Source organism: Neodiprion fabricii, chromosome 4, assembly GCF_021155785.1.
Source record: "Neodiprion fabricii isolate iyNeoFabr1 chromosome 4, iyNeoFabr1.1, whole genome shotgun sequence".
Lineage (NCBI taxonomy): Eukaryota > Metazoa > Arthropoda > Insecta > Hymenoptera > Diprionidae > Neodiprion > Neodiprion fabricii.
Window position 1 is genome coordinate 29,078,592 of NC_060242.1, and position 18,774 is coordinate 29,097,365.

Sequence of the window (18,774 nt, forward strand, 5' to 3'; positions counted from 1 at the left end):
AATTTGTATTTGAAATGGCGATTGCATGACGAGTTTAAGTTCGACATATAAGTTTTAAGTATCTTTTTATACATTTACGTAAAGCCTTTACATCAGATTAATGATATTATCGTTTACAATACGTAGATACGTAAAACCAGTTTGAAGACCTTCGACCGAACTCATAGGCTGATTGAGAATTCTTCAACAATAATTTCCTCCAAACGATTTCTTTTCTATACGTGGTTTACGTAATTTCCGACCAAACAAAAACAGTAGCTGACTGCAATAACAAGCTACAGCCGACGTCGTACCCATTTTTTCGAAATGATGAGGCGGTTATTATATTTCTTGTTTTGCGTTCCTCTCACTGAGGCGGTACTGTGATACTAAAAACTCCTAAAACGCGGGGCCACTCTGTTTTATATTTATTACACTGGTCAACAGTAGTTTTGTTGCCCTTGATACTTGAATGCCCTTGGTAAAATTTGGTGTCAACGATCCTAGGAGTGAGCGTAGTCTTTCGATATTACCTCTAGTTACTTATTTTATTAAAGAAATACCACACAGCTCAACAAAATAATTTTTTTTTTTCATGCACGTGAATTTTTGTGTTTGAGAACGTAGAATTTACGAACAAAATCATGATTGTATTAGAACCCCCCCCCCCCCGCAATATTACGCTAACGTAGAAACTAGAGCCAATCTAACATAACCATGACTTTATTCGTAAATACTACGTTCTCGAACACCGAAATTCATGAAAAAAAATCAGGGCAACAAAAAGAAAGAATTTTTTTTTTGCTGAGCCGCGTTATTATCCCGCAGGTAATTCATACGTTGCTCAATGACCCAACGAGTTGTGCATCGAGTATGCGGTAAGACCGCAGGATGAAAGACCCGTTCGGAAAATGGAAAGTGAACCAGTTCAGCATACATACACCCTAATTTGCAGCGAAGGTGAAAGAGATTTTGTTTATTGCGTTCGAAGCTTCACCAGCATCGCAATTACTCGTGCTATGATTTCCTCACCTTATGTTTCGTTTTCCCCCGTATAATGGTTTGTTTTAACTTGTGATATTACCTGTCGCAGGTGACGATCGAATGTCAGTGTAGACATGATAAAACTTCGGTTCGATGTCGCGGAGAAATATGGAAGGAAAATTCCCACCTGGATTATCGTTACCGCGAAATCCTCATCGATGAACTTGGCGATTTCTTGGACGGATCGTGTTCACAGGTGGTAGGAGGACAGCGTTCTCCCTGTGTGGGCGGGAACTTTCAACAGGGAGGGGAACTCATTCATCGCTGTATAAGAGTGAGGTGATGACTGAGGCAGCTGGCTACCGTACAACCAAACTGTCGAAGAGAACACATCGGAATCGTAGCAGTTTTTCATATTGAGAAAGTTCGTATTACTCAAAGTATTTGCTTGGAGAACAGGATTCTCAGAAAGAAAATTTCCAGTGAACGTAACGATAGTTGTAAAAGTGTTTCATTTTACGGTGACGACATTTTACGTAGGACTGGTATTATTGGATAACAGCTTCCAGTGAGTAAAGTCAATTTTCGCACAGACGGTATCGCAAGCCCATGTGTCAATGGTACGAAACATTATAGAATCTATGACTGAAACTACTGTCACTGTAATCGTTGCATTATATTGACGTAATCCAGCCCGATAGATGAAATGCAGATGACTACCGCAAAATTCAATTAGGCGTATAATCCCGATTTTAACATTGTCGAAAAAATACTGAGTATCTGATAAACCGCGACTCCGGAGATACATGTTATTGCGACGTTGACACTTTATTGTAGTCTTTGAAATCGTTATCCCACTCACGATTGCAGGGTCAAGCAGAGCATCGATGCTATAATTATTCCTGTGCATGATCATTTACGGATTTTTTCATGAGACGGTAGATTATTGAGTTATCTTTGACACTCCAAGGGAGTAGAAATACTTCAAAGTAATAGCGTGAAACGAAAGTCGGCACTAGCTAATAATATTCAACATACATAGCATTTCAAACCATGGATAATTACCCGAAATTGTAACGGTCAATAGATTCCTAAAATTGGACGCGCGAATTGTAGATCATGGTCATATACACCAGTTCTGTAGGTACGCACTTTACATAGTCGCCTAAATTAGTAAGTAAGTTAAACAGGTTTAGTTAAATTATTTCACGACTGCGAAATTAATTCGCTACATGGGACGTCTTAAATTGAAAAATACATTTTTTTCCCTTCGCATCTTTATTCATAAGCTATGGCCAAATGGAATCGTCGCGTTCTTGAGTATTTAGAATGTCAATGATTCGCAGGAATTCACATTAAAGCCCAATAAAAAGCCCACGAACAAGGATGTAAATATTTGATAATGAAACAGTGTGAACAGTTTTTGACCGGTCAATGAATTATTTCAAGTGCGATACACGACGGCCATAACCGTGTAATGGTCTCCACATTATGAAAAGATACGCGCGTCCAATTTTCAGAATATAAACGTCACTCTGGTAATTACAAAGTCTTCGATAGAGACGTCTTATGTATTCATTTAATCACGAGTTAATAACTATAATAATAAAGATTATTATTAACAGAGATTTGGTAAAGTGGCGATGTCGCATTTCAAAAGATGGGTCAAAATCGTTCTTAGTTTCGTCCCGGAAGAATGATTCCATTTGCGAATAAACCAACCTCTGATATCCGAACTCTACTGAATCAACCAAAAAAAAAAAAAAATACAGTTCCAAGATCGGCAAAGTCAGTATTAACATTTTAACGGCCTCCGGCTGCGGCCACCATACGATTATGGAAAGGGCAAAATTATGACTCGAAAGCAATAACGAGGAGGAAGCTCTTTATTTTTAGTAAATCCCATCGTGCCAACTCACATCCTGAAATTTGCAGATACCTGTATATGCTCAATACCATTGTACAATCAACATTAAACCACCTTTATCCATTAACTGTCACATATTCACAATTCAGCTTCGACTAAAATTCGTTTCGTCAATTTACATAAGGCCATTGATTTTGTTAGGATAATTATAATTCTTACAAGCAAGCAAAATGCCTCTTATTTTATACCGGTGGATCACCTTGATGCTCAACTGCTACTACTATTACAACTACACAAGCACCGTCTGACCGGACTAACCAGTTGAGAGTAAACGCTCCATGTGCAACAACAGTTCCACAATTACTCCGTATCCTAACATAAGTACAACTTGAGATTTTTGTTTAGTTTCTTATATTTTCAAAATCCTCAACGACGACTTTCGACACGCTCCAACCGTTAAAATTCTCTTCAAAGTACTCGAGTGCGCACGATTTGTCGTAGAACATACTCAGGCGAAAGTTGTACTCGATGAATATGTACTTATTATAAAAAAAAAGGACAAAATTAGTAAAGGCAAATCAGGCTTTAAATAAATTTCAGGAACTGAACTGATCGAATAGGAAGCATTCTCACCGCATTTTTGACACTTCGAAAAAGAACGACAACAATCTCGCCTGACATTGCAAACTTATTGCGAAATCGTTGTTTCAAAATATTTCACAAGTATGTTACATAAATAAGAATTCGTTCCGATGCTCGTACATACGCAGTACAGATTATTGTTATGAATTTGATCATTATTTCTCAATGTTTCACGGCTGGATCATATATCGTTTGTTTTCCGTTGCACCGGCCTCCACCTGAAACAAACACCAGCTTGCGAGTCCTGTGAATATCCGGTATTGAATTTTTGCAATTGCATTATTTTCAGCCTAAATCGTATAAACATATCTACGAGATTATCTTGTATCGGGTATAAACCAACCTTCGCGCAACTGGATCACAAGCTTAATCACATGCTAGGAACGTTAAATCCAAATCTCGCAAACGGCTAACAAATATTAAATCGGGCCTGGCTGCGTAACGAAAATTCATTGCAACCACTGACAGATTGCGAACTACGCCGGGGAAAGTCGTTTGACAACTGCGCGGAAATGTAACCACAATATCCGTGTACATTTAGACACACTTGTAGACATACCAGGCACACATGTACCGTTAACCGGGTAAAGTCATTCGTGCAGGCCGCAAGATGATTCAGGTTGAAATCTAATATGGGTAATGAGAGTATTTCCTTTCCATGTAATCTTCCAAGTTTTATTACTTACTGTATGTTTACACGTAGTGAAAATTAACGACCAATTGCAAAGGAATAATAACGTATAATTAATGGTACCAAAAATGAAGAAATAAAAGTATCGACTATCTAAACATATTCCATTTTCATGACCATGGGCGAGTTATCGTTCTTCGCTGTTTTTTTTTTTTTTTGTTTTCCTTAAATTTATTACTCTATTTCCCAGAAATGACGATCATTGCGGATGATATAACGAGTGTGCAAAGAACCCCGATTCAGGAATTCTACGCTGACCAGAAGGTATTTATCACAGGTGAGTAAAAAAAACAAAATGTTTTCAAGTATTTTGTTTTAACGTAAAAAATTTTATAGATGGGCATTGTATTCAAAGTCTATTCGCGACGGTTACTAATTTCAACAATATGTAAAAAACTTTGGAGAGTTTTGGTTATGTGACATACGATGCTGCTCGCTGAGCTACTCATTATTTTACAGTCCAATATAGCGGCATCAATTACTAACTAATCTGAACTCGCGTACGCACAATTCCTAATCTGTAAGTTTCATAAACACGACATAATTTCATATCTCTTTCTTCCATTTCCCTTTCCAGGTGGTACTGGATTTTTGGGTAAAATTCTCATCGAGAAATTATTGCGAAGCTGTCCAGAGCTGTCAACAATTTACCTTCTAATTCGAACAAAGAAGGGCAAGGACGTTCATAATCGACTAGACGATGTCTTCAACGATCCCGTAAGCGAATTAAATCATTGACATATTGTCGCAACGATACTTTATCATGTACCAAAATTCCGATACTTTTTACCGCCTGAATGCTGCAATCGTCTCGAATACAACTCGTAACCCATTGCAATATTGAGCACAACCATTGGCCCAGTTCTAACTCAATACTTAATTTGTAGTTGCGTAAAATTATTCTAATTTATTATCGCGCGAGTATTCTAAGAGAAAGAAAAAGAAACTTCCCGTGTATCTTAATCTGCGAATGAATCGACAGTTTACGACACTCGGACGATTTGAAATTTGTCTAGACATGTGTAACGACAATATTTGGAATTCTTTTATACAGGTACGCCTTTAGGCTGAAATTATTATATAATTCATGAGTGTACACGAAATATCCAATACAAAAAGGTGCAGCGTACGTCAGTATTTCTGTATAATATTATATACATAATAAATTCACGCACACAATAAGTTGTCTGTTAATTGCAAAGTCGAAGTATTCTTTACGTAATCTTCGTTTGTAAAAGGAATATGAGCAAATATTGAATGCGTTTTTTTTGGAAATAAACATCAAGTATGAAATGTCTAAAAACATGAAATACCGAAACTTGTTTCAAGCATCTTAACGAGTCAGATGACGAAGCGGATCTCACGATCAATATCCATTAGCCTATCCGTTAGCCGAAATACATTAAAAACGTCATCATCAGGAATATGACTGTATATTACGATAAACATTAAATGTCATTATATATGGCTACACAGAATAAAGGATCTAAATATCAGGTGGACCATCTTTGTCGGCTGGTCTTTCCAATAACCGAAAATAGACCAACCCGAGTTGTGAGATTCATTTCTACTCTTCATCGAGACAAGTCGAGGTTTTGAAGAAGAAACGATTCGAAGCATTGATCAGAACTTGATGTATATATGACAAAAGAAACGCGTGTATATATGCAGCTTCAATTGTTGAACGTGAACCTTGCACTTTTTCGGAGACTGGTAGGACAAGTATGAAATAATTCATGAGACAGACGATATTTTGTATTTCACATTGCCAGTCTACCGCTGCGGTTTTTTATTGGATGCAGACAAGTATAAAATTTACTGTCGTTAACAAATCCATTGCATAAGACCATCAATTTTAGAATATAATTCGACACTGAATAAGATACAGAAGAAATTGTAAATTAATTCAGACTTTTAGCTGAGACGCCGGTCGGTTAAATAAATTTTTTTCGTATTAACATACCCAAGCATTCGTGTCTTTGTATTTTCGCAATAAACAATACATAAAACCTCGAGCCAGTCTCGAGGTAAATCGGTTAATACAGATCTTAATAAAATATACTGCAGTAACCCATGCGTCAATATTAATTACTGCTCCGAAATCAGTGAACAGATTAAATACTCTATTTTTTACGTGACGGATACACGAAGCACCAAAGCGTCTGTTGACAATTTCTAAGTAATCAGACTCCAGATTCCTGCATATATGTTACCGAACGTGCCAAAGCAAAACTTTCTATTACGCGAGATCGGTGACCACACGGTCAAACAGTCAAGCTGGCCAACCTATGTCCAGCAAACGTACAAAATTTGTAGATCGAAGCCCTTCTAACCGGCGAGTATCTCCCCATTTTCAAAATTCTAATTAAATGGCGATGCTTTTCTAACAGATCTTCGATCGTCTGAAGTCAGAACAGCCCAAATACCGGCACAAGATAGTCGTAGTTTCGGGCGACTGCAGCCTCCCCAACTTGGGTTTGTACAACGACGACAGGGATCTTTTGATTCGTGAAGCATCCATCGTTTTTCACGTTGCCGCGACGGTGCGTTTCGATGAACAACTAAAGTATGCCGTTGCGATTAACGTCAACGGCACGAAGGAGGTGCTCGACATGTGTCGATCCATGTACAATTTAAAAGTGAGTATGATCGGCGTTCATGAGCATCGATCCATTCTCCACGGCTTCGTTTCCTCTACCAATTAACGCGACACTGTAGTCTGAGATCTCCGACTCTGTCCATTTTACACACGTGTATAATCGCAAGTTGTTTTTCCAGTCCGTTGTCTACGTATCCACGGCGTACAGCAACTGCAACCGTTCGATTATCGAAGAAAAAATTTACTCACCGCCCATCTCAGGTAATATTAATGATGTTATTTGTTTACAATAACATATATGTATATATATACAACATGGCTGCAAATATATACACGTGTTTGCACAATAGTTGCGATGCATCGATAAACAGTAAACAAGTGTAATATAAATTCGAGCGTGAATAAGACAACAGATTGATCAGGCGATAGCGTCCAACAGCATATTCACGTAAAATAATACCATTATCTCCTATTTCTGGAAATTACTCATACGATACTATCGTGAAAACAAATGTCTTTCTAGTTTTCTTTTAACATTCAATGACACTTTTTACGGGTAGCTAGCACTTGCCTTTGGCGCAAACTCGGTTTAACCGCAAATCTGTACTTCAGGTGACACCCTGGGAAAGCTGACGGAAGGTATGGACGAAGCGAAGCTGAACAAAATAACACCCACCCTTTTAGGAGATTATCCCAACACCTATGTGTTCACTAAGGCGATCGCAGAGTCGACAGCTAAGGAATACGGCAAGGATCTACCCTTGGGTATATTCAGACCAGCAATGGGTAAGCGGAACGGAGATTTGTCGTCGTTCCACGAATCCACCGTTTTCCGAAACCATTCGTTCGTGTTTTCGTGACTAAATGAAAAAATGATAATCATTGTGCTCATTTTATCAAATGAAACCTTATTGAATTTACACTGCACCAATATCCAAACCGTTCTGCTCAACGTTTTTTCACGACCATGCAATTTCACCTATAATTTCTGTAAGGTTTTCTCGAACCAGCATAACACTAGATTTCTACTGCCCAAAGTTATCTCGACTGCCCACGAGCCGATCGAAGGTTGGATCGACAACGTCTTCGGGCCAACAGGTGGAATCGTCGGGGCCGGTGCTGGCCTTATCAGAACATTCAACGTGGACAGTGAATGCACCGCAGAACTGGTGCCCGTCGACATGACCGTAAATGCGCTTGTTGCCACAGCTTGGGACATTGCAATGAACAAGTGAGTGGTGAATCTATACCTCTCGCAACGAACCCCGTTTTCTTCACTTTTCACTTTTCGATTAGACATTGAATAGAGAAAAAAAGAGCGTACGACGAGAGTGGGAATGTGCAAAAATACACACGGCGTGATAAATATTCGCTCACGGATATGATGTAAAAAATATCTCACAGCGTAAAATTATTCCAGAAACATAACGACCGAACCGCCAACTTACAACTACGTAGCGACGACGAAAAAGAAGAACATCACATGGGGCGAGTACAACAATTTCGCCCTCAAGTATGGAACACTGAGACCAAGCACCCGCAGTATATGGTGTTACGTTAACTACTCAACCAAGTACGTCATGCTTTACAATGTACTGACGGTACTCCTGCACCTCCTACCTGCGCTGCTTCTCGACACGGGTCTGGTTCTTACAGGACAAAGTCCAAAGTGAGTATGGAATGAAGATAACGATACGCCGCGGTACGTCGAGTTTGTTCGTCGTCATTGACTAAATAAAATTTTTGTATCTAGGATGCTCAAGATATACAAAAAGATCCACAAATTCGCATCGTGCACCTCGTACTTTGCGCGAAAGTCATGGAAGTTCCAAACCGATAATACACAAGCACTTTGGGACAAATTGGCTACCGAAGACAAGAACAACTTTTTCTTTTCCATGGAAGATTTCGACTGGGACAGCTATATGAACAAGTATATAACCGGACTAAGAATATATATTTTCAAGGATGATCCGAGCTCGATTCCTGCTGCACGAAAGCGGATGGCCGTGTAAGAAAACCATCTTCTCTTTTAGAGTCAAGGAAACACCGCAAGTTTATATCTTTGCCCTCGACTTTTTTGTCAGCCGTTTTCACTACGTGAACATTGTCGATATTTACAGGATGAAGGTGTTCCACAATATCATCGTATACTCGTTCCTGGCGTTCGTGATCTGGATCTGCTATAAATTAGTGTGGCTCGGTCTGTCCTTAGGCCATACAGCAGGAACAACTCACGTCAATGAGAACATCGCAGCCTTTCGGTAAATCGAAGGATATTGATAGCTCGAAACAAAATATGGAGGTGCTTGCTCAAGTCGCGAGAGAACTATAACACAGTTCCATGGAACTTACGTATACGTGAAATACGACGAGTGAACATGGTGTTGTATCGTTTTTGTACAAACAAGCAAGACGTGAATATTTCGATTTGCAGTACATAATTTCAAGATTAGAAAGTGAGTCCCGCATCTTGATTCAAGATTGAAAGTACAGTAAGACCTAGAATAATATTTCGGACAACCGTCGTTTCAGAGAATTTCTTCATTCTGCCTTTATTATTTCTTTCCCAAGACAGACAGTTTCGACATATCTGGATTTATAAGCTCACGTGTAACAGTTCGCAATATTGCCGGCGGTTGCATGATAATTAGATAAACTGAACTCGAATAGTAATTTAGACACTCCCGAGTCCAACATCCAAATTTCAAAGTTCAACACCAATTTTAAACCGCGTTCACAAATTTTTTGTCCGCAGTTTCTAAACTCTGAATTGGTCGCCTTTCTCCTCTGATTTGCCAACTGGCTTGGTGAATTATTTTTAGTCGAATTTCTCTGCAGTGGGAGAAGAAAACCGAACTATGGTCTATCTTTTCACAAGTTCAGGTATCAGTGTATAGGTACAGGTCACAAGATGGCAATGAGAATAATTCACTCTCTTAAGGTGATGGTAGTTTGAACAGTTCTAAGAAGTCCCTCACATATCTGTGACGTGTAAAAATACTTTTAGAATAATATAGTATACAGCGATAGTGCGTGAAGTATCTATCGGATAAGAACCAATATGCACCAGTCAAGGATCGTGAGAAGATTTTTGAGTATAAAAACGTGCTACGTAGAAAGAATTTAGATGCACTTCGAACTTTTCAATAAGTATAAATTAATCACCATTCATCGTATTCATTACCTACCGTTAGTGCGGGTAACCTTAATGATTTCACGGAGACCGATAATTATTAAAAATATTTGACGGTTTGATTATGACATACCAACGTGTAGATCTGACTTTCGTTATCTTTTGCATTCCTTCCATACAAGGGCTGTTTCAACGAAGCGGTTGAGGCGTCGACATCATTGGAAATCACTTTTTAATCTCCGAAATGCCACTGAAATCAGTAACATTGAAACGAAATTCTGTATCAGTAATCATCAAGGGAATCATTGGTAGTCATGAGCAATCATCTACGATTACAGGAATTTTTTTATAATCTTGAGAAATCATAAGAAATCTTAGAAATCATGAAAAATGACGTAATTAAAGTAAAGCTTAATTGTCAAGTAAACTCTCGTAATCATTCTATAATAGTGGCAATTTTTGCTTCGGTAAAACATCCCTTGCTCTCAAATTTTACCAGGGCAACTTGAAGCTTTACTGTATGCGAAATATAGTTGAGATTCGGGAAAAGTCTAGTAGCGCCGATAAATGCTGTACGAGATTATAAAGAAGAACTGAAAATCGACTGACCTGTCCTATTTATTAACTCAACATATTTGCTCCATCCACGTATCGGTATTCGAATAATTTGTACAGTAGCATATTATCATACGTTTTATTTTATTTTTATAAACGGAAGGATTTTAGTACGACAACGAAAGAAAGACACTTTTTGCCAGTTTCCAAACCCCGTTTTATTCTACAGCTTTACCTGATATAATTTAATGTTTAAGGATATCGTTTTAGTTATAAGTCGCATACGTTTGTGTTTTATTGCATACCGATATTGATTTATCGATCACATTATAAAATTTTGTAAAATAAATGAAACAATAAAAGAATTTATCCAATGAAAATTGTCTACAGTCTACTTATTTTTGTATAAGATAAACCCTTAGAAGAAAATCTTGTAAACTGCAACTTCGCATCATACATAGAACTTCTGAATAAGATTAGGTATGCATTTAAATTAAACCCTGAGCGAAAGCGAAAAGGGCAAATCAACGCATTTGACCTACCACAAGACCAAATATCTATTTACTCTATTTAAATATCTTGTAAAAGACAGTCGCCGTTAGGAATATTTTCTAACTTTTTTTCGGGAACCACTTCGTAGGATAGAAATATCATTTCATTACCAATCGCCAATTGAACTAGGATACAAAGATATTCATACCTCTTGTTGTTGCATCTACACAGTTTTATTTTATCAACGCGTGCTTACTTAAAGAGAACCGATCAACCGGTTTTGGTACCGATCACCGTATTCGATATTACCAACAGTTGTTGGTGAAAAAACGATGATTTTTCTGACAGATGGCATGCAGAGCTAATTCCCAATCGTTGTTATACGATACGATGTGTGTACCAGTCCATCAAGCAGTCGATAAATCATTTTTTTTTTTTTTATTCTTTCAGAAAAATCTGCAGTAGATAAATCAGAATTTTCATACGTAGACAAATAATACCGATATTCCAACAGTAATTCAAGTGCTGTTCTAATCACCTTCAAGGTGCGATTTTCTAATAAACTTCAGTCCGAATTAGTTCGTATAATAAAGTCAGTATACGTAACGTTGTGGCAAATATTTCAATACACATACGGTTGGTCATGTACCGTATAAAAAAATCGGCATGGGTGTAAACCTCCACCAGCAACGTCGCTATCTTTATACTAATAGGTAGGCAGTAATACAAATTGTGACTTAGAATTTGCAATAAGATTATCCATGTTGGAAACAATGTCTTACATGACGTTCTTCCCCACGTACTAATAGCTAATTATATCATATGTATATAATATATGTATACATATTATGCAAGGATTTTGCAACGTTATATATACTATACGCGAATATGTGCATAACATCATATATTCAAAATATCGCGTTAAAAGGATGGACCGAGTTTGTCTTCACTGTTTAAAAAACTCGGCGTAAGTACGCAAACTTCGTTGTAAGGTGACGATTACTGTACATCCTGGAGGGAGAGATAATTTTTTCACGCCTCAAGTGTATACCAGCAAATTATACGTACAAATGACGGCGAGTGAATATATATATACAGAGATATATATTATGTATTTATTACATTATACTTGGTCAATTTTCCTTTCACGCAATGTTTTAAATTCCCAATGAAATTACGCACACATTCGCGTCTGTTATCCATACCGTTATAAAACCCTTACATAATGTGTATACGGCTTGTCTACCCACCGTTCACAATAATAATGATACATATTTTAACGAAAACTTATATTTATTCAAGTTCACCGTCATTGATCGCTCGTCGTTCCAACTATGTTTTCAATATAAGTGTACGTACCTACCTGAACTTAGCACCTGGGTTTTGCCATTTATCATTTATCACCGCATGCTCTATTTTTGGCGCAGATCACAATATTTGCCTGTACCAACGTACCGATTCTCCCAGATTACGAATAAAATCATCGGTAAATTTTTATCAGTTCAAGTACTTCGATTGTCTCATTTTTCAAATATTCCGGCTGCTCACAAGTATCCGTGTTACAACGCAAGAATCTTGTAACGCATCACATGACTGTCATATATAATTTGTTAACGTAACCAGTCTATATTATTATTATTACTGTTGTTGTTGGTTTTGTTATTGTTTTACTTGACATTGATAATAATCTCTTGACTTTTTTTAAATCACGTGGGATTTGTTATGGCTGTTGCAATATTTTCATCAATATTTTTTTATTACAAATTGTCGCTTGACCCTCAAGCATCACCAGAATAATATAACTAGGATACAGGCAGGTTGAAAACCCCAACCACTAAAATACATATCACGAGTAAACTGCTGGTTATTTTAATTTTAAAAAATTACCAGAGAGTCTTTAGATTATCTTTTAAAAGAGAGTACAGATTATTTTGATAAAAAAAAATAATTAATATGAACAAAAAGAAAATTGAAAACTACAAAGAAATCGAAAAAGTACTATTTTCACTAAAAAAAAATTGAAATTCTTACTGAATACACTCGAGATATACTCCTTCGAGTAAAAAATTTTTTTATAGTGGTTGCTGATAAAAAAGTATTCATTTTAATAGTTGAAGCGATGTATTTTAGTAAAAAAGTCATGACGCACTTTTACCTCAAACTTAGAGAAGAAGACGCGAAATAAATGATTTTCAAAACTTACGAATAATTGGTTAAGATATTTATTCGATTTTACGCACGTTTTATAATATTTAGAATTTTAAGATGGTTAAACTGGTATTACGAGACATTCCGGTGAGCTGAACTTACAATGTGTGTGTATGAAATATGAATAAGGTCAATTTCTTGAAACTCGCAGATAGTAATAAAAAGCTGAAATTTTTAAGTTTCGGTGAATTGATTAATTAATGAACATAGATATGCAAGCAAAACTTTTTTCACGTGGTCAAATAACTTGATACGAAACAAGAAAAAATAATAAGAAATGAAAGATAACTGCCGATGTGTCGCAGTGTGATTTACGTGAGGATCGTTCGTCCGCTATCATAAACGTATCTTCAATAATTTGAATTCAAAAGATTTCAGTCTTATCAGAAATGTACTTATTTCTCAAAGTATAAGTCGTTACGTCCCGGAATATCTAAACTTTTTATAAGACTAATCGTGAAATAATCGTTACCACTTATACGTGTGCACTCATTATTGTGTATTATTCAAAGATCGTAAGGGTCAAGTAACGAGGTAAAAAAATCTCTCTCCTCGGTAACATCAATCTACCACATCTAGACACGGGTAGGAAATAACCGTAGACTTTATAAAAATGTTCTGCAAATGGATAAATAATATAATCAGAGATACGTATGTACGTGAAACACAAATCTAACACTTCGGTGTAAAAAAATTGTCGTACCAAAGTGCAAATTCTGCGATAGGTATGCTAAATGAAAAATGAAAATGAATAATAAATATCACGCAATAACGAACAAATAACCACACGGCTAAACCGGCAACGTGCGAAAACATGATTGCCTCCGTCTTCGTGTTCGCGGGATCGTCAATTTTCATCACTGAATTAATTTCCGCAACACCGATATACGGATAGCTTGTAACTAATCACGCACCGCCGAGGCCTTCCAGATACAAAATGCAAAAGCCTAAACTCGTTATATGGCTCACGGCCTCTAATCCTTTACACCTCGGATTCGACGACCTTGCAGTAAAGCGTCAAGAACAACCCTTCTGGCAAAGGCGAGAGATCAACGAATCGTTTATAGGTATATACAACTATATACACATTGGATATCCCGACATACGTGTAGCCGATGCACACGAATTATACCATATAACGAGAATGTTAATTCATACGTTCCTATACGGTCAAAAAATTTCTCAATGTCATTAGCCGCTTAGCTATTCGTTTAGCAATTTTTAAATCGTTCAGGTGATGAGCGGTTAAATAACAAAATTGGCCGTGCAAAATTATTTCTGTCCGACCGCACGAAATCATCGTTAGACGAATAATTGATATTGAGTAAAAAAAAAAAAAAGAACAAACAAACAAACAAACAATACACACCTACTTCTCACGTTTCAATCAATTCGAGACCAAATTTCTCGCGGGATTATTTTATTCAGTCATCCACGGTTTAAAATCGAAGAAATCTTTACGTGTAACGAAGCCATGTCTCATTGCATATCGTATGTAGAAACATCGGAGCGTTGTAGAAGCAAAGAAGGTGTAACGAAAAATTACGAGATCCTACTGACAAGGTCGTTAGTCTCTCACCGAAAAAACATACATTTAGAAGTCAATGAATGCGCGAACGAACAAGCGTTCAACTTCAGAATTCAGTCAAGATTATTCTCAAGCCTTGAAGCGTCCGGTCGTAATTAATAATAAAACTGTGGCATTGAGTATACGAAACGAATGACATTTTTTTTGCCCCTGTAAAACAGCCGCAGAGATGATATGAAATTGACGTGGTCAAAAATTTGTTTTATCCTACGGGATCCCGGCAATATTAGTGTCACCCATATTATTTCATGTTTATGTTAATAAAGACTAATCGTACATATCTAAATAAGTAATTGTATCCTGGGTTGAAGCTGCGTATATTTGGTTGCGTCCAGTCGAATGAAAAATTCAAATGCTCAATGCAAACGACAAGTCTAAGCAAATGCTGTCAACGATAGCTGTGTCCTTTGACACCTTTCAAGTTGTAAGCATCTCGAAAGACAGAAGGATGAAAAATTGCTCACCTATTAAAATCTAAATTTATAATTGGAATGCTCGGTTAAAAACAACAAGTCGACTCGCACGTTTTTCAAGTTACAGCCTTTTTTTTACAACGCGTTCATTGCATAATGACCGACTCAATACCATTTTTGTCCACACTTGTTAACGTAACTCAAGAGAACGTCATAGTCGTCCGCAGCTTTTACCGACTGAGTAAAATGTAACTTATTTTTACCATTGTTAGCGCCCAGACATCACTGATGTGGACGCACTGTGGGTGGATCAATTCTATAAGCAATGCCAAACGAAAACATTGAAAAATTATTTTGCTTCTTACGAGAATAATTTCGAAAAATTTATTTCCGAATTAGTGATGCATGAAATTTATAATTCAGTTTCAGAAATTTTTTTAGGACTGTCGTTGCGTGTAACAAAAGTTGTCTTGAATATTTGTGTCCGGAATTGTAGGTATAATAGAATTTGTAAAAACCAACTATACATCTCTTGATGTCCAGAAATTCCTGTCTTCCCTGCGTCTCTATTATGTTTTTATGTCTCTCCGTATCTCACCTTGAACTCTCGCATACACCGCGGCAAAAATCGCTACATTACGTTCTTCATCTGTATGATAGGTAATTTTCAGCTCACTAACGGTTGTATAGCACCTCGTTACGTCAAGTTTAAGCCGGTGGTATGAATTTTAATAAATTGCTACGTAACCTACAATATATAATTATAATGAGAGGTGACTCGCTGGTATTGGACAATATAATTTTATTAAAGGTCGACGTTTCGACCGAGCCCGGCCAGCCATCTTTATTATACAATAATTACACTACATTACATCATACAATAAAGAAAGCATAGTATAAGAAAATTATAGGATTGGGAAAATAAGAGAGAAACAAACATTTTTCACGTAGTAATCAGTACATGATCAAATAAGATCTATAATCCAGGATTGACAATCTGTTGTCTGTCTGTCTGATTAAGATTATGGCGCATATCCTCGATACGACTTTAAAGGCAATAAAATGAGAGAGAAAAGGGAACAAATTAACCGTAAAATAACTTAGGGCTGATCGCAACAATTTCTGAACAACCAGGCACCAGTGAAATTATTTACAACAATATTAGGTGTTAATTTATCGCCAATACGTGATAAATTGATTTTTCGACGGTTACGTTTAAAGATGAGAATTTTGTACAGAATCGAACTCGCATTTTGTTTGGTCTCTAAGACAAGTCAGCCGGGAGGTTAAGGCACTAATGAATAAAGCTGTACAGTAGATGAATGTGTGAGAGACACACAGACACTTTACACAGCTAACCGCGAGTGACTTTGCGTTCCAGACAATGCGCTTGGATGGGTCAGCGACAGTTCCATTCATCGTCAGCTTAATGTAATATTCTAATTAGTGACACTTTCGAAAATCAAGACTTCGAACAATTCGTCATTCGTTATTTTATTTTCGCATTTTTAAAATTTCGATATATCGATCATTCGAACCATTAACCGTTCCAAGTTTTAACCCCCACCCCATTCAGCTGTTCGCTGCAATTAGGAGCAACAGTTTCTAATTTTATACAATCTTCTATTTAACTTTATGTTATTCCATTTTTACTTCGATATTTTATCGGTATTTCGGTATTTTGTCGGTAGTTCAGTATTTTGATATTTACCGGCAGGACAATACAGGGTGATTCGGTATGCGGGGATCACGGGGCACTCGCGGATTCCTTGCCAAAAAATAAGACTAAGATTGCTCTTGATAATATTTCTTCAAAGCAACTGTGTTCGAATTAAAGACGATTGAAACTAACCAATCAGGGCGCAGATCGGCGACCGACGCGAGCCTTAAACACGGCTAGCGTACTCCGTGCCGGACTAGAAAGTATCGTTTTTACAATTTCGTTTCTACGAGTGCCGGTCAAATGATTGAAATTAATTTAAATCGAAATGTACGAAATTGACAATTAAGTGTACGAGAAACGAACTTGTAGAAACGACACCTTCTAGCCTGGCGCGGCGTATGCTAGCCTCTATCTCGAAAAACGTGGCTTTGCAAAAAAATCTGAGCAATTATATTAGAACGGCGTTATGGAAATATGACGCTAGTTAACTTTTGCCATTCAATTATCCCCCCGTAATTACATATGATATATCGGCCTAATGAATTTTTAATCGATAAACGAATATAAACGATTATCATTGGTAAGTACCCGCACGAAACGCAAAAAAAATGAATATTCACACATAACGAGTAAGTATTTAACCGGCAAAATAATATTTGAAAAATATAAATATTGATTATCATTTTCACCGTCATACAGATGGAACAAAAAGTATTTTTTACCATCCGCAAAAAGCATATGTAAAATATACCTGTAAAGTATGTACGTACATTGTACGGCTTGGAGCATATATGCTCTAAGATGTACAGTAATATTCATTAATGCCTTCTCCCTTGGGTTAACTTGTTTTCGGTCCGAAACAAAATGCGAGTTCGGTTCTACACGAATCATGTGAAATGACGCAAGAGATTGGGAATCATTGCCACATAATTCCGATAGAATCCAAGTCGCGTTGTGTTTCGATACGGGAGTAAGTTAGCCGGAAATAGAAAGCATTAATGAACGTTACCGTAAGTGGTTAACTGACAAATTTAATCAAGGTATAGAGAACAATATTAGGACATCGACACACAGAATTATTGCTTACAGGACAAAAACACATGTATTTATCGTACGTTATTGACACCGTTTCGTGTATTTTTTCTTTTCTTCAATTTATTGATGTGCCAGCAAATCCGGGAATCAACCGTATGAATTTATTATGATACTGTGCGTGGATTTATTCTGAAACCCTGATTTGCCCAAACAGGTTTCAATGCCTTACAAATAGATTACAGAATATTTGTTATTCCGTTGGATATATATTTATAGGAACAGCTGTATGACAGTAGATGAAATAAAATACGTGCGTCACAAAATTATTCATATTCCAAGCTCCAGTTACAACATCATTCATATTTATGAATTGCGCGTGATTTTTTCCCTTTCATTTTGCTTCATACGGTCGCCTCTTCTTTTCTTTTTGTCATTTTACTCTCACGATACACTAAAGCACTACTCGAGTTTGTGACTTTTTTTTCTATTACTCTACTTTTTCATTCATTGGGTAAAAACAGCCGCGATCTCGACGCGCGTAATCGGTACGTTGCTTTTTTTTTCCTCTGCTCATATTTTTTTCTTCTATTGCTAATTAAGTCGCAGTAGCTGGGAACAGCAATAATTAATCAAGACCTCAGATACGCTGTGTGACTAATACAGAGAGGTAAAAAAAATTATGCGATCTTGTGGTTAATCATAAATGCGAATCCGGACATGCAAATTGACAATACTGCAGCGGCAGCCCCCGTTTGTTTCCAGTAAAACGCGAGGTTTTTGGGGATTTAAAACGAAACTTTGCAATCGATTATTTCCAAATTATTACTCTATATATTATAACATTTCAGATGTTCAAAAAAGAAAATTGGCAATTATTTTCATAAAATATTCTACCTGGATCGTGCAAGATGTCTTCACTTCT

At 37.0% G+C, this 18,774-nt stretch overlaps 1 protein-coding gene and 1 long non-coding RNA gene across 7 annotated transcripts; one reads left to right on the forward strand and one right to left on the reverse strand.

Annotated features, from left to right (window-relative positions):
• The first annotated feature begins 1,235 nt into the window (after positions 1 to 1,235).
• LOC124181710 (fatty acyl-CoA reductase wat-like) lies at positions 1,236 to 10,833 on the forward strand. Of its 6 annotated transcripts, none has more exons than XM_046568528.1 (10): positions 1,236 to 1,387; positions 4,354 to 4,440; positions 4,741 to 4,880; positions 6,554 to 6,802; positions 6,942 to 7,023; positions 7,375 to 7,548; positions 7,801 to 7,993; positions 8,183 to 8,431; positions 8,516 to 8,773; positions 8,886 to 10,833. In XM_046568528.1, exons 2-10 carry the CDS (start codon positions 4,356 to 4,358, stop codon positions 9,028 to 9,030), a joined length of 1,575 nt encoding a protein of 524 aa, XP_046424484.1. In that variant the 5' UTR covers positions 1,236 to 1,387; positions 4,354 to 4,355; the 3' UTR covers positions 9,031 to 10,833. The 6 variants fall into 6 exon arrangements, with proteins under 6 accessions (XP_046424484.1, XP_046424483.1, XP_046424486.1 ...); XM_046568527.1 differs by having other exon boundaries at positions 1,314 to 1,531; XM_046568530.1 differs by lacking the exon at positions 1,236 to 1,387 and adding an exon at positions 1,562 to 1,583.
• Positions 6,677 to 7,511, reverse strand: LOC124181717. Its single transcript, XR_006870549.1, has 2 exons — positions 7,370 to 7,511; positions 6,677 to 7,018 (listed from the first exon to the last, which is right to left on the reverse strand). It is a non-coding gene; the product is annotated as an uncharacterized LOC124181717 (long non-coding RNA).
• Positions 10,834 to 18,774: the final 7,941 nt, after the last annotated feature.